The following is a 17557-nucleotide window of genomic DNA, read 5'->3' as shown; positions in this document are numbered from 1 at the left end:
TAAAGGAAATACACATACGCTGAAACTCACTGAGTACATCCACATGACTACACGTACGTGCAACATGGTCTGGAAGTAGTGTTTTTTAGGGGTTCACAATAAATTTTTTAAGTCACCACCCACATCGACCCCTTTCCCCCATCCCCGTTTTTTCTTATTTTATACAGTATTTTTTATTTAAAAGACATCAATCTCACAATTTTCCATCTATCTGTCATTAAACGTGTTTCAATAAACTTAAGTAAAACTAACGCCACACAACATTTGTTCTCTTTTCATAACAGACAAATTCAAAAATTACTGGAAAGTCCATTTTAAGTGTTTCTTGAATTTGTATTGTTTTGTCTACTAACTGCCCTGCGCTTCGGCAATCATCAAGGCTGCTTTTCCTCATGAGCCAGCTTGTCACCTAAATGGAAAAAAAGATGAACAGATTTGTAAAGAATTGCACATGCCAATTAAACTAATTTTAAAACATGAGCTCGATACATGCACACAAAAACAATCAACTTACCAGCAGAACTATCGCCCAAGTTTCTTACATGTAGGCCTTGGCAAGAGTTTTTATGTTCTGAATTAAAATGCATGGAAGTGATAAAAAAGTTTGTTACTGAAAATCATGTTGAAAATAGTCTATATCTGTTATCAAATTTAATAGAGTATTTTTCCCACCGTGGCCATGACTGAAAAGGCGCATGTACGGTAGATGACTATTCGCCTGGGAGTCACGCGTATGATCGCTCATTGAAGTTGTTGTCCAGAGCCACATGTCGCTTTGCAAAGGCTTTGTAGAAAGAATACAGATTGATAGCTGTTGTGTCCCAAAATCGGCCCCGAGTGTGCCCAATAAAGTATTGCAAAAAAGTGGGATTACCGCGGCGCAGTAAAAAATTGTTCACCACATGCCGCCATGATGAATTGCAACAGATACAACTTGCTCTAGTTCACCTGGTTTCCCACATTTGTGATTTGAGGACCATGTACATAGAAATTGGTGAATATGCAGCGGTGTATAGAAGTCATAATTCAAATTGAATTAATATTATATATGTGTTTTCTTCAGCGAGAAATAAGTCGTGAATGTTTCATTTCAGATAATGGACAAAACACAAAACGCAAGGACTAAAACAAGTTAAATGTAAGTTGGTCCCACTGCGCCTGATTAGCCATCTATACAATCTGTCTCGGTACCGGGTACCAATCAATAACGGCATCATGCGGGCCAACGCAGTGTCAAACAAAACTAGGTGTTTATTTTGCAGACTACATTCCCTGTAAATTCTTTTCATATAGTTGATTATGAGAAGACTCCATAATGGTGAAACCCGTTCTTCAATTTTTATGCTAGGCCTAGACAACGCCCGTCGCAAAAGACAGTGAAAATCCAGCATTTTTTCAGTCAGAAACGTGATGCATTGCCTTTGGAAATGTGAACTGAGGCGTTTCCTGGCCACTTTCCTCAGGCTCTTAAAAACAAATCTACAAGATTTAAGTTTATGGGAGGTGCATTTGGCTATCAGAAGTCGATTTTTGACAGGCATTTTTTTTTTTAATTGATTCTTTTTTAAAATTTATTTGTTGAGGTCAATATACATGTACATGTAGTACTGGTGAAAAGTGCAGACGCGGCGTGGATTAGCATTTATCCAGAGGGAAAGGAAACTCATATTTAAGGCAAAGCTGGCTCTCCATGTGACAAAGTGAATGAATATCAAATCAAATGGCTATTAGTTAAAAATGGTACTTTAATTTATCCTAAAGACTGACATTCTGGCTTTGTTAATGTTCTCAATACATATCGCCTACCCAGCTACACGTGCATAATCAATTTTGTGTGACGTCAGGGCTATGCGGGTACGTATAGTGGTCCACGTACGTACGTGGACCACTATACCGATTACGTACGTGGTCAATCGGTGGTACGGTGGTAGTCTGTCCATGCCTGTTCCACATGGCTTGTTCTTACACTGTACCACTGATTATTCAGATGAAGGGCCGTGTTCATAGTTAAGCCATTAAACATAATATTTGTGAATTTTTCAAAAACATACACGCAATTGAGTTTTGTTTAAGAGTCTATAAAATTTCGTTACACGACCAAAATTAAATACTTTGCCAGGAAATCTGCTTTTGTTGGGTGGTTCTGACTGATAGGATTTCTCACTTTCTAGCTTGATTTTTTTTTGGTCCGAACTTGCTGATCCAGATAATTATAAAACGATCCAGAAAATGGCAGCGGCGCTTTCGACAATCCTGTATATCTCCTTCACACAAGGTGGGCGATTAAGTTGTGGATTGTCTGTCCGTAGTCAGAGTTTTGCATTCCAAAACTACGAAAATATTTTTTGTTTTTCATGGGACATACTGTTTTTTGTACGTTGTGTCCACATCTAGAGACGGTACTGCATAATTCCCAATATTAATGCCGACAAACTCCTTGTGTTCATTCCAACGTAGTGCAATAAACTTCTTCGTACTTTGGAAACTTAGGACAGCAGAATGGGAGAAATCCAGTGGATAAAATCACTGCGGTGAAAATTGTAGCGGAGCGGCGCAGGCATACAATTTTTGTCATGGCGTCCCACAGTGGGCCCTGCATAAAAAAATACTCCAGGTGCCACAAACGTTTTTTTTTACCTTGACCAACATTTTCTTGAAAAGAATGTTAATGCTTGATTTTTCAATCTGCGTGTTAGTTGGTTCGATCTGGCTGAAGAAACAGATGCCCCGGTAGATTAACTTTGTCATTTTTCATGTACAGAGATGTACTACACAATGACCCGTCAGGAAAGTGGCATCGGTATTCCTGATGATCCCGTACAATCCAGATCATTTCGGGGCGGCAGAGATATCTTTTTCACAAAAGGTGGACCATTAATCCCATTTCATGAGATTTCGTGCATCAGTTGTGCTGAATCAAATCAAGCCAGCGCTCTTTGTGAACAGACTGCTTGGTAGTGACAGTAATATCTGCACCATAGGTGCACCAATTCATACCGAAAGCATTATTTTACGCTCATTATTGCAGGTTGGACAACTCAGTGTAGTTCGTTGTGCATCGTGATCGGATTTTTAACATCGGGATCGTGAATTAAATAGGGTAAACACACGTACGCCACGATTTTAAAGACATGCCAACATGCATTTAATTACGGTCAACGGAATGCAGTGCCCGTGTACAAGCGTGCAGCATTTCCCTTCTTCACATTCACAGGTCAGTGACACCACTTAAGGCATTGCGGGTGCGGTTTACCCAATACACGTTTCCGATGTCGGGCCAACCCTTTTTAGTGCGTGTATTGAGGACACCCTGCACGGTATATCAGGAAGCGTGTATTGTGCTAACGTGTGTGTGATCAATGTATTGTGTCATCGCGTGAACCTTTACTCTGGTCCTAACTGTATATACAAAATTTCGAGAAAATCAGACATATAATTCGTGAGATATAGTGCTTTAAAGAGTGCCCCTTAAAGGTCATGTGACTTTTCACTTGATCACGTTATCATCACAGCAGGTCAATCTGGGTCTCAAACCCTTCCTTTTCAAGTTAAATACAAAATTTCAAGAAAATTGAACATGTAATTCACGAGATATAGTGCTTTAAACAGTGCCCATTTAAGGTCACATGATTTATCATGTGATGACGTCATTATCACATCAGTTCAATTTAGGTCTGAAACCCTTCCCTCTCAAGCTATATACAAAATTTCAAGAAAATCGGACATGTAATTCGCGACATATAGTGACTTTTCACTTGATGACGTCATTTTCACATCACGTCTATTTACGTCTAAAACCTTTCCCCTTCCAGCTACACACAAATTTTCAACCGAATTGGATATGTACTTCACGAGATATAGCACTTTAAGCTAGTGTCCCTTTAATGTCAGGTGACTTGTCACATGATGACGTCATTGTGATGATGTGGCTTTGGACTATCCTGAAATAATTGTTTGAAGGTCTGCTAAGTACGAAGTCAATCAAATTTTTTTAAACGTACCTAATTAAGTAACACAATAATTTCGAAGAAAAACGTTTACAAAACATATGGGAAAAAATTAAATAAAATTAAATATTCAAAATTCAAAAATAAATCATGTTGTGACATCATCATGACAAATTTCTTCTAGGACCTACCTGGCATGAATATCTAAATGTCTGCCAAGTTTCAAATCGATCCGATAAATAAAACTATCGCAGTACCCTGTCACAAAAAAGTGTCTGAAAAAGAAAAAGGAAACCACAAAAAAAACTAGAAATGTGTTTGTGGACAAACACAGCTGCTTCGGTTCTGGTTGTATTGATCTAAAACCTGAAAACCAGTGACGAAGTTCTCGCACAAGAGTGTAATAAGATGTTCACATAAATGATACAGTAGACAACAGTAGATACAGTAGAAACATTGGTCGGTAGAATATTTAAATTCCTTGTGTAAATATAACAGGACGGTGATATAATGGTGCAGCCATCAGATGAAATTAAATTTCCACCTTGAATTCTTCCCTTTCTTGCCATCGGCAAAGTTCCAACGGAATGGGACATGTCCATTGCGAGATACAGTACTTTAAAGAGTGCCCCTTTTATGTCACGTGACTTGTCATCTGATGACATTTTGGTCACATCAGGTCAATCTGGGTCTGAAACCCTTCCCTCTCAAAGTATACACAACATTTCAAACCAACTGCACATGTAATTCGCAAGATATAGTACTTAACCACTTCATTGGGGGGCATTTTTCAATGTTGATGATGCTGGGCCGGCATGACTATCATTTTTTCCGTTTTCAAATTCCTTAAAAAATTCATCATTTCTTTTAACGGTCGTTTATAACAGCACGAAGTAATCTTTAGGCACTACTATAGGTTGACAGGTGACCTTCATTGACACCCGAGTATTTCAGCCAAGCCTACAGCCTTGTAAACAGAGCCCAGATTGTGCGGTGTTGTATAACTGTCTTTTGTTCACAAACCTGGCTCAGTGCACTGCTGACCTTTTTTCAATAGGGGCCAGATTAGCGTGCAGCGGTGTTGTGTGGCTCATCGCTGTGGTAGTGGAGCGCTTTTGTCTGCTCGCTCTCAATGCCCAAAACCCTGGTATACGGTCTCAAAACAAGGCTGGATTATCACCACTTTTGAGAGTAAAAAATGCCGGTAGTGCCCAGCAGCATGGTCTTTTGTTCGGAGTACGGTCTTTTGTTACAGGGCTCTGTTTCCTTTGTCCGAGTTCGGAGACCCCGGCCACGCATGTAAACCATACTACTCCGATTCTGGAGTCCCTGGCAGGAAGTGGTTAAAACAGTGCCCCTGTAAGGTCACAGATTTATCACATGATCACGTCATTATCACATGTCAATTTAGGTCTAAAACCGTTCCCCTTCGAGGGCTATTGGTATACACAAACTAAAAAATGTCAATTTCAAAGATGGGAAGAAAAACAATTCAAGCATCAGTTTCACCCAATTCCTTCAAAATCCAATTCCTTCCTACAACTCCTTATTGGCTACTGAATTTGAAATGGACAAATCTGTGAGTGCACAGACCATGAATGTGGAATTTAAGTGTATGTTGAAAAATTTATTGAAAACATTGAACATGAAACCTGGTCTAGAGGTTGAAGAATTATCAGAGTTGAATGCTCAAGTGTCCTACTCTTTGTTTATGCCACATTAAGGGAAAAACTGCATTTGCATGTGCTTTAGGAGATTTTACTATTGTGTATTAAAAAAGAAGTGTTTTTTTGCCCTGAAGATTTCCAGACATACACTAATGATTAAATTAAAGTACCCATTAAAATGCAAGCGAGTACGAGGACTTACGGTCGTTTACGTGTGCTTTTGAGGGTCTCGTAACTGCTCGAGATTTCCCGCAAACTCGCTCGATAACCCTCGTGTGCACACGTAAATAGACCAACATTCGAACGAGTGTTTGCGAGGGTTCATTGACCCTTGAAACAATGGCTACTTCCCAACTACGAACCATTAATGCGGACGGACTGTTGATCGGTCGAATGGTAAGATGGAAAAACGACGGTCAGCGCGACATGTGCAACTTCGTAGTCGGGCCAGGTATAACAGATTCCTTTTTTAGTGTGACGTATTAGAGAATAGCTTTCGTTATAAACTATCGATATGTTTTGTTCTATGTTCCATTAATTAAATAGGGCTTGAATGTGCAGGTAATTAACCATTTGTATCATACGATGTCGTAAGTGGTATTCATCATAGTAGTTGGGTGAATATCCGTCGTGGTAATGAGTTTTTTGTGTGAGGTTTTGTCCGTGTGTGTGACCAGTGAACGACTCTTGCTTGTCCGTTGAATGTTTACGCCAGCATTTCACGTCCGTTTTGAATTTCGTAAAAAAAAAGTGTTCATTGTAGTGACTAGGTTTAGTGCCTTTGTCTTTCGTGAAGGAGTTTACACATGTGATTCGAATGGTTTTCATTACGTGTGAGTTTCTAGTTAAGAATGAACTTTGCCCAACTCGTACCTGAATGTACTCGTGCAAATAAATTTGTGACCCAATGGTCTCCAATTTAGCGTGTTTATACACAATTGACACGGCTTTAAGTTTCGTGAATGACTCTGCGTACCGTTATTTTAGTTGGTTCAGATTGTGATTAACTTTTATATTATTCTTTTACAGATACTGGGGTGGATGTTTCTACAAGAGATACCATGTACCTTCAACTCAGACAATTGTGGAGAAGCTCACTCAGATCTTTTTGCTTTGTCTGTTGTTGGCAATTAAATTTTGCCATTTGAAAGTAGTATCAATGGATTTTTTTTATTTTCAAGGGGCAAAAATACATGTATGCAATTTATTTCCTTTCCCATTATTATTTATTATTATTAGTTCTGAAATGTATGAATTTGAAAAAAGGAAAAGACTTACAGACACTGTACGTTTTTGTCATCAACGTCACTCTTTGTTCAGGTGCAAAAAGATCAATTTCTTCACATCCAAATATATGAAAATGATAGAAAATCATATAACTGCACAGCGCTGTGCCGATCACTAAATACACATTTTCACCCCAAAAAGAGAGCCGTTCAATCTTTTGACCCCAAACTTGACGCATGATGTCGAAGACTGATTTTTGCGTATTCCTGAAAATTTCAACACAACTGATCAGTTTTTACAAACCCAAATACAGGAAAATGATAAAAAATCATGTAACTGCTCAGAACTATGGCGAATCCCTAAATACACATTTTTCACCCTAAAAATTGAACCGTTCAATGTTTTCACCCCAAACTTGACGCATGATGTCGAAGACTGATTTCGGGTTATTCCTGAAAATTTCAACCCAAATACTCAATTTTTACACATCCAAATATATGAAAATGATAGAAAATCATGTAACTGCACAGCACTGTGGTAAATCCCTGAATACACATTTTTCACCACAAAAAGAGAACCATTCAATCTTTTGACCCCAAACTTGACGTATGATGTCGGAGACTGATTTGGGGTTATTCCTGAAAATTTCAACACAAATTGATCAATTTTTACAAAGTCAAATACAGGAAAATGATAAAAAATCATGTAAATGCTAGGAACTATGGCGAATCCCTAAATACACATTTTTCAGCCTAAAAATTGAACCGTTCAATCTTTTGACCCCAAACTTGATGCATGATGTCAAAGACTGATTTCGGGTTATTCCTGAAAATTTCAACCCAAATACTCAATTTTTACACATCCAAATATATGAAAATGATAGAAAATCATGTAACTGCACAGCACTGTGGCAAATCCCTAAATACACATTTTTCACCCTAAAATTGAACCGTTCAATCTTTTGACCCCAAACTTGATGCATGATGTCGAAGACTGATTTCGGGTTATTCCTGAAAATTTCAACCCAAATGATCAATTTTTACACATTCAAATATATGAAAATGATAGAAAATCATGTAACTGCACAACACGACCCGAAGCCTGAGATGGAGACGAAGTTGAGTACGTCGCGCGGTATCTTACGATCGACTAGACGCACAGTCTAGTCGATTGTACGTTTAGGTACTAGGTATCAGGCCAACTGGTTTGTGGTCGCACACAGTTTGCAAGGGAGCTGAGTGAAACACGTTTCGCGCGTGCAAAGATTCCGGTGCAATTAATCGGATTCAATCGAACGCTGGGCAGGATGTCGAACGGAACATTAATCTTAATAATGGTTGTAAAAGGCATGGGAATCTTTCCGGTTTAACCGGAATTCCGTTTTTTCACATTCAAATTTGTGGCCTTCGAGTTCAGTGTAAAAATGGAATAAAATTTTGGAGGTAAGTTTTGGTGGGGTAAATGTTAGTTGACCCATGGTTGACCATGCGGCGTTCAAAATTTCCCTAAAACTTAGTGAAAGTTGTACGTTGAAATAATTTGATTTACACGACGCTTCGGGCCCCTTCAAAGTGTACACGAGGAACTAATTTTGCGGATTCCCAAAAAACGTGAATTCTCTTTGCGTAATCAAAGGCAGGAACTAGTGAAGAGTGGTGTCGCTATATTAGCTCACGCTTGTGCTTCGCCACAGCCACTTCGCGTGAATATGACCGGTGTCCACAAAAATCCGATCCGTAAAAATTAGAATCTTACCTGTTATTGGTCAATTCCTCTCACATGACTGGTCATTCTCCTAATTATCATACAGCATGCAGCCAAGTACAAAAAGCCATGCAAACACTTCCGTAAAAGGAGAAATCAGAGTAATTTTTAAAAACTGAGAAGTGTACTTTAGAATTTTAATTAAACTCGCATTTCTTAAATGATTCATGTGAACCTTTTCTTTCATTCAGTCAATGAACTTTTATTTCCACAATACTTCAAGTTACATACAATCCAAAAAATGAGTGAATGAAATTGCATTAATAAATTTTACATAGCGTCACAGTTTTCACGAAGAGACAATTTTCTCTTTGGATTGCAAAACACAGGTTTTGAGAAAACCAAATGCTAAATTTCGTAGAATTTAGCATTCCTTTAAATTCACCAATGCTTCTCCGTGCAATAAGGGATGTTACATGATACAAACCTAACATTTCTAGAAGATAAAGTTGTTTATTTTGTAAAAAAACGAGATTGTTCGTGAAATGCTCAAATCTGTGTGCCTTTTGTACTCATCGTGAAAACGGCACATACAGTGCACGCACGTGTGTCAGGAACAACATTGTTACATTTGTTTACATTTCTGGAGTCAAATTGTCTCTTCGTGAAAACTACAAAACCAGTTTTGCCCATGAATGTGATCTTTTTGCCAATGTTATATCTATGGAAGACAAAATTGTCTCTTCGTTTAGTTGAGTATTACCTCACAGGGATCGCCATGATTTGGGTGATTTCAGCAGATTTGGAGAAAAAAAAAAGATTAAATCAAGTTGTGAACATTGCAAAGCCCACTTATAAATTAAAACCATAAACATTACAAGAACTGTTTGGAACGATTGAGTCGTCTGCAACCCTCGTCGATTGCCTTGATGCATTCCTGGCGCCAGTATATTTCAAACTTCAAGCGATGACTTCTCTCTTACAATGGCCTTGATGGCATTCAGGCGGACCAGATCAAGCTTCTCCTTTCTCCGCACCCCTTTGCAATTACTTATCTTCACCTCCCTCTTGGAGAATAATACACGAACCAAAGAAAGTGCACAATTTGCCTCAGATTGCACAACATCTGCAAATCCTGCAACGAGATTGTCACCATCTTTGCCGGGATGCAGGTGACCTTGGGTGACCATGATTCCTGTATTTGAAGAACAAGCGAAAAGACAGTTGCGCTGTATTACATTTGTAATCTTGGCTCTTACAAAAGATTTTTATGTTGGTATATAACTTAGTTTTATATCATATAGTGGTATTATTGGTATTATTATTGAGGTCACACAACCTAATAGACTACGTTTTCTTACGCACTTTTATTAAGAAACCACAAAAGTATTTGAGCCAAACTGAAGTGTGAAGCCGATAATCTTTTTGAGGCACCCTGTTGGCGTTCTGCAATATTAATTAAAGGTAACCTTTCAGAAGCCCATTTTATATTTTACCTGTTTCCAATCATGGCAGTCAATTAAAAAAATGAAAATAGTATTGGTAATTCTACGCAACTTCCATTCAGATACATGTAATACACGGTGTATTCTTTGCATAGTAACTACAGCAATCCCCGCTATAGTTGATCTCATCCCAAGATATACCAGGCAATATATGGGACTGTTACGATCCCAGTTGATCCGAATCCTTTTGTGTCTCCCTGAAAAGGTACGTGTGGAATTTAGGCACGTTCCAAAAACCTATAAAAGACTCCGTAGTCATTGATTTCGCTCTCAGTCAGTGCCTATATGCTTTTAGCATCTGCGTTTCAAAATAGCCGGCGTTGGGTCAGCACCTCCTTGTCGTCTACGCCTCGATTACTGCCGCACCGTGGCCAAGGCTGACACCGCTGAGGGACCGTGGACCCTGGAGTGTCGTGGCTCCATGTGGAAGCCGAATCTCGGGGATCGACACTGACCTGCCTGTCTGAACTGGACTGTTCTGGCGTGGAGTGCATAGGTGCTGGGCCTGACGACCGCGCCTTTTTAGCCATGGCACTGACTGGGCTGGGCCTAATTTTCTTCTGTTCTCTTGTTGGCTCCTTAAGGTAATCATACTCGGCCGAATATAATTTGCCTCTCGCCTATTAATTTATTTTTTGCCGGCTTGCTAATTTTCAGTGTAATTAATTCTGCTTGGCTGTGCTAATGTAAATAATTTCCTTTTATGCTTTTTGACTGTTCAAATTCACGATGTTCTCGCATGAGAAGTTTAAGTTGCAGCAAACCACTAGATTTACTTTGTTTTAATTTACTGCTTTGCTGATTTAAGTTAATAATTAAATGTTTTTCCAAATTAGTTCCTTTATTGTCCTTTGCTCGTATGTTTTAGTGTCCTGATTCCCGTCTTTTGATTTTTCTTCTGCCGTGCATTCTCCGCACGTAACAGGATGGAGGGGTACCCCCCTTACCTGTCCAATCCCTATACACACTGTAGACTACTGTTACCTAACACATCCCTCCTAGAAGTCTGTAAAGAATTCCTGAGATTCCGATCAAACAATGACCAGCACGATTATTGGAATTATTTTTGCTTGAAGACAGATGATCACAGCCCTGATAGTTTGCCTCTGCCTTTTATTCAAAATTAATTTGTCTCTCTAGAATTGAGTCGTAAAATCACCAATAAAACTGTATCGATTTTCTCATTGAGATGTTTTTACCATTTATCGCAATACATGCTCGTGCTGTTTGGCAGAACCAGAGAATCCAGTCTTTGATAAACAATAGTTATTGACGCTAGACTCTCTGAAATCCCACACACAAATATAAAAATGAAAACTTGGATCGGTAGCATATTTTGAAACAGCTCAACCTCCTACATGCATGAGCTTGATTTATTAGACTCGGGCTTTGTTGTTGCGCCTTCATAACTCACGATTTTGTTGCCTTGTAGACTAATGTTGAGTTCACCGACCAAGTTACGTGCGACGTTGTTGTACAGGGCTCGATTGTCGTCGGATCTACGGTCTAGCTCCAACTTGAAAGCGAGTTTTGCCATACCGGGTATGACGACGTCGTCTACCCCTAATGCCAGAAATTTGACATTCAGCATGTGCGTGGTGGCGATGGTGCTTGGGTTGTGCGTAATCGTCACCTCACCTTGTTCACCTTTGATGGCCCGAGCTGTTTTTAAACGACGGCTTTGATTTAATTTCTTTGTGTATTGACTCATCATTGTCTTTCTTTTTATTATGTACAGTTTGTATTAGACGGATTTATAATTTGAATGCTTTATTTTAAAATTCCAAATTTTGAACAATAAAGCAATCAACGACACACCGGTCACAAAAAACATGTCTTCATACCTGTTCATTTGATTTGTCTTATGAAACGTTTCGGCTCGCCTTTCTGTTAGTATGTCTTGAATCTCGTCCAGCATGTCCCTGACATGTCATCGCTGTGGTAAAGTGTACATTGGAGAGACCAAGCATCGCCTTGGTGACTGCTTCGCGGAACACTTGCGCAGTGTGCGCCAACAAACACCAGGTCTCAGATTGTGGAGCGCTTTTGCACGCCACCACTTTCCTCGGTGACGTAAGCATCTGCATTCTGCAGGAAGCGTCATCCGATGTACAGCGTAAGGAATTGGAGCAGCGCATCATTTTCGAACTTGGAACGCTGCATCCAGGTGGAATGAACGTGGATTTTTCCGCATTCATTCAGAACTGAATCTGCTTGCCCTGAAGAAGGTACTCGGTTACCGAAAGCTCGGCAATCATATATTTCAGAGCACTGATTTAATCTTATATTCTTGTCGATGTCCCTGATGTGAACTGCGTCGGCTCGCATATCGCCCACCATGCCCTCGATGTCGGTGTCGTCGGCTTGCATTTCTGCCAGTGTGTCTTTGACCTCTAAAAGAAGTTCTTGGCTCATTTTAAATTAAAGCCTTTATAAAATAAAATGACGAGTGCATTAATGATGGTAGGAGGAATAGTCAACGTGCTAGCATTTACTGGATCCAACTTTTTGTTAAGCAGCCTGTCCTAAAAAAGAGTGGACAAAGAAAGAAAGAGACGCGATTTAGCCGTGGAACAATTGCTGCAAGCCAAACAAACCTGGGAATGCCAACGCGTTCATTTATTAGATTTGGTAAATGAATGCATGAGGCAAAAACGCGCTATTCAACACAAATTTACCGACGTAGATGAAGCGTTGCATGCTTATTTGGAATTGACGGGAGAAAATGTGTTGCAGATGATGCTGCCTGAACCCAAGTTGTCAGATTTTTACGTGCCTTCGGAAGACCAACACGTTAAAGAGCTCATTAGGGTCCTTGGGGGAACTGCGTTGGTCGGTTTCTTGGCGTATCATTTTGTTTAACTTTATTTTAAAAAGCTTTAATTTTGAAAAAGCATGGATAAAGAAAGGGACAAAGAATTATCAAAATTGTTTTGTAGCTCGCAAAGTTATTGGAAAGGTGAAAGTGCCATAGATCACTTGCGCGCGGTGAGAAGTTGGTTAAAACAACTGGTTGTGTTGCAAATTTATTTGCCTGCCCCTGGGTATATAACCAGGCCAAATACTTTACAATTGGAATATGCCATTCCCAACGACACGCATCAAATGGGTGTGTTGTATTTGCCTTGGGATCGAGTTCCAAAGGTCCAAGGGGTAAAACGTGCAAGTACGCGTTAACGGTGGTCGACATGGCTTCCAGATACAAAGAAGCCGAACCTTTGACAACTAAAACAGCTGAATAAGTGACCGACGCTATCAAACGGGTTTACAAAAGGTCGCAGTTGACTTGGCCTAAAACAGTTAACGTTGACTCGGGATTGGAATTTTAAGGTGAGATTTAAAAAATGCTCATGAAAAAGGTGTCCAAATACAAGAGGGTGAACCGGGTGCCCATCGATCGCAGGGGATCAAAGAATGATTTAACAGAACATTGGCCGAACACTTGTTTGGATGTCAGTACGCACAAGAAATGTTAAACCCGGGTAAACAAAACGTGGAATGGGTTACAAGGTTACCCCAGGTTCTAAAATTGCCAGACAAAGAAAAGACCAGATTAATCGACGCAATTCCCACAGAAGCCATCAAGTTAGACCGCATAAGTCAGTTACCGGCTGCACCCGAGCGGAGCGAACTGAAGAACTTTCTTCAAATACTGTCGTGCAATACCTATTTTATAGTTTATGCAAATGTAGTCGATGTAGCTGCGGTCGTTTTTCAAGCTAAATTCTATCCTTTGGAATTTAGTTTTTGGTCTTTGTGGGATACGACATTTACACTGTGTTTCTTTTGTTGGGTAGATACGCCTCTTACAGATCCAGCATTTGTTACACGCATCATGTCGTTTTCCTAGCTCAGGCGTCCAAACAAGCAGTTTTGGTTCAGCCAATGTTTCCTTAATCTTTTTCTGTGTCTCGCGAGAAAGACTCTTTAAAATTAGTGGCTGCGTCTTGTCCACGGTAAGTTTTGTGACTCATGCATTCACCATCGCAACGCACGATTACGTACGCTTGTGATGCTGAGTTTTGGTTGTGTTGGCTTCTTGCGGCTGCACAGATTCAAAATCGGCTCAGATGACATATGGGCATCCTGTTTATTCTTGTGATTTTCAAATTTGAGGATGTGTTTGCCTTTTTCAGGCAGAACAACCTTGGTCGCAGCGGCGTCTTTTCCTTGAAAGTCTTCTTTGTGGTTGTCTTGTCTTTGTTGTGTTTGAAAGTGACACATACAATTCAGGCACCGATGTTTTCAGCCATAGTGATTGCTGTTATCGCCCATCAATCTATAGAAATGTTTGATCCAACAATAGTGAGCTTTTTCACCGTTTTTAAAATAAAGTAAGTTGATCTCTTTGCCTCTAGCTTTGGCCTTGTGAAGCAAAACCACACCGTCTTTCGCTGTATAACCAAATATGTTGATCACCAAGTTGTTTTGGTCTTTGATGCGTGAAATATGAGATATCGGAGTGGGAAAGTCAACGTTTGTAAAATTTAAACCATCTGATTCTTTGTAGGTGTTTGGTCTATCTTCGTGTAATTTATATCTCGGATTAGTTGTGAGTTGGTGTCTGACATTGTCTCATTTATATCTCGGATTAGTTGCGAGTTGGTGTCTGACATTGTCTCTATAAACTCCTTTAGCCACTTGATTCACCTAGCGTACACACTGCTGGTCTTTCTTATTTTGGACGTTGATAAGTGCGTTTTTAGCTGCTAACTTTTTAGGTAGCGGTATGTAACTAGCCCTGACTGGATTATAGAGCAACACCACGTTGATATAAAATATGACGACTTTGTCAAATACTTACCCAGAACCCCTTTGAGTATGAGCGTCGACTTACCGCGTGGGATACTGTTTTTGTTCTTGTAACGCTTTCTTGACGTCTCGTTTGGTAAACACCACGGTGTTTTCACTAGTAAACATAAAGATACCAAGTTCGGTCTGCCGATCCGGTCGTACTATTTTAAACTGGACTTCGATCGGAGTTTTCAACTTGTAGGCACCTATCTCTTGAAATTCGGCCAGTGCTTTTGCTTCCATGTAGCTTTTGTAGAAATCAAAAAGGTGTACTAGGTCGTATTCAAAAAACTAGGCTTCAGTCCCCAGTTTCCAAAATTACCTTGAAACCGTTGGATGTTTTGGATGTCTACCTCGGCCATTGCTTCCGGTCAAGTAAATTTATTAACCTTCATACTCCTTAATCCTTCACCTGTTGGAGGACTGAGGAGTGTTAGAGTTAATCGCATCGATGAGATCTTTTCGCTGCACGTTACTGTTTGCACCCGTACCTGTATGGGGTATTTGGTTGTCTTGTACTATTTGTAAGAGCTGATGATACGTATTACACTGTAACTTTTTAAATGGGCGCTGGTTCGTTTGGATCGTGCGTATGAGTTCTGGTTTAGTATGTTGTTGGCTCTGGGGTGGAGGCAAGGGTATATTATATTCCCTTACAAAAACTAATAAAAATGACTTTCTAAAATATCTAAAGTTAGAAAGTAGTGGTCTGTACTGTGGTCTGGCATCTTTATTATTTGGCACATCCATTTGTTTTATATTAGTCTTTTTTATAATATACATATCTAATTTCGTTATTATTGGCATTGACGTCTTTCTCTATTTTTAGAGAAAGAGACTAACTTTACTTAAACCTCAATCTCAAAACTGAGAGTGAGGTCTATTTGTTTGACTCAGTTAACTCTTGCGTGGATATTGTTTAGGTGTGCAGATGCTGCAAATTGATTTATATTTTTTGTGCTCGCAATACAGGTCTTGTGGTATATAACCTTTGACATTATGAGCTATTTCTTTGGTATGCTGTGGTCTACATTCCGAACAATCATATTTATACCATCCATGTTTGCAATAATTTCTGTATTTGTTATTTTCTAAACATCGCAAGCAACATTTACTGATCGTTTGGTTGAGTTTTAATTTAAACTCTGACAATAGTTTATTTTTTCGACAGTCACTACACTTCTTTGTTTTCTTTTTGAATACTTGATTTGTTTTAATATATGTAATATTTTTCATTTTTTATATTATTAAACTAGATTGTGGATCTTTTTCATAATTTTAATGGAATTTTTTGATTAATTAAAATCTTTATCCCCAATTGTTGCAAGGTATAATTGATATTTATAATACATCTCCATATCTTGCCTATTGTTTTTAAAATCCCATTGATCCATTATTTGAAGCACAACCATAACAGCTATAACCAGATAACAATTCAAATAATCTGCACAATCAGTACAACCTTCGCTTCTTCTACAAAAGCAACATGCAAAACAACCTTTACAATGAGTACAACTTTTAAAAAGATATTTTTTTGCTTCAGAGTTGACTTTGGATTTTTGTTTTCTATTGTGATTTTTTGTTTCAAGCTGGCATCTCGAGTCTCAATGTGAATGTGGTGAATTTTCTTTGTTTTTCCAAGATAGAGAAATCGACTCTCGTTGTGGGGGAGGGTGGCTCTTGTGTTGGTGAGCGAGAAAATTTGGGGTTTTTTCGTTTTTGGGAGGGTTGGGTAGGTACCCAGGGGAGGGAAGGTGGTCTGGAACTCTCCTATTCACTTCTAGTTGCAGTTCACCTTTGTCGGATAAACCTGTACAACATACAGTACTGATTCTGGCAAATCATTGGAGGAATGCAAAATGCCTTCGAACGCAACAGCTGTCCTCCCTTAGCTGCTGGGATTGATGATAAATCAGTGTGTTATGAACCATAGTTATAGTTTGTGGGGTAATATCTAGTTCCAGTTCAGTGTAGTGATGGGCCTTATGAATTTGGAAAATGCAGGATTGTGGAACAGCTGATGCAACTTTTCTCAGTACAGGATTGGTTTAACCAGTTCAGAATTGGGTCAAACTAATCACACTCAAAAGATAATCTAATGGAGACTCTGTTAGTGCCTGCAGAGTTAGAGATTCAACGCAAGAGTTTTATGACTGTAGAAATAGAAAACAACAATTTGAATTCGTATGTTGTAAGTGACGTATTGCCCTGTAAATGTTTGATTTTGTGATTCCTTAAAATTTTTCAAACCTTCAAAACTTGTCTTAATGTGAGTTGGAAATCTGGATAAATTTCCTAACTTGCAGAAATTTTCGGAAAACAACATTTAAACAACAAAAACTTTACATTTTACTTCAAAAACATTACTTACCAGAAAATTTAGCATTAGAGACAATCCAAAAGTGGTCAGCTTTTATTTGAAGCAATCTGGAACCAGGAGAAATATAACATTACCTTGTACATCATGTACATGACCCAGACCACCACATTTTTGGGAGGGGTTGTGCATTTCTCTTTTCACTGGCTGTCAACACCTGTACACCTAACAATATTTTTATTTTTTCGTGTTAATTCTCCCTCTTGTAGATTGCCATGTTTGGTTAACACTATTCACCCTGCAGTTGCTGTTTACTCAGCTGTTCTATTCTCTGTGGTTTTCCTCAATTTCGTGCTTGCTACCTTCGTTGACCCTGGAGTTTTCCCCAAAAGTAAG

The 17557-nt window shown here is 39.1% G+C and overlaps 1 protein-coding gene across 14 annotated transcripts in view; it reads left to right on the top strand.

Moving 5' to 3' along the window:
- Positions 1 to 17557, top strand: part of LOC110989474 (palmitoyltransferase ZDHHC8B-like) — a 141507-nt gene that overhangs the window by 30422 nt on the left and 93528 nt on the right. For 13 of the 14 annotated variants that reach the window (XM_022253865.2, XM_022253867.2, XM_087141292.1 and 10 more), the window contains one exon: positions 17431 to 17552. The exons of the other annotated variant lie outside the window; for it this stretch is intronic. In XM_022253865.2, the coding sequence (XP_022109557.1) occupies positions 17431 to 17552 (122 nt within the window). The remainder of the gene's footprint in view (positions 1 to 17430; positions 17553 to 17557) is intronic. 14 annotated transcript variants of the gene reach the window in all.

The sequence above is a fragment of the Acanthaster planci genome, linkage group LG09 (genome assembly GCF_054643075.1).
Source record: "Acanthaster planci isolate LZ-2023a linkage group LG09, COTS_SCS, whole genome shotgun sequence".
In the NCBI taxonomy this organism is placed as follows: domain Eukaryota; kingdom Metazoa; phylum Echinodermata; class Asteroidea; order Valvatida; family Acanthasteridae; genus Acanthaster; species Acanthaster planci.
The sequence above is the reverse complement of the archived record's forward strand: the minus strand, read 5'-3'. Positions and strand labels throughout refer to the sequence as shown.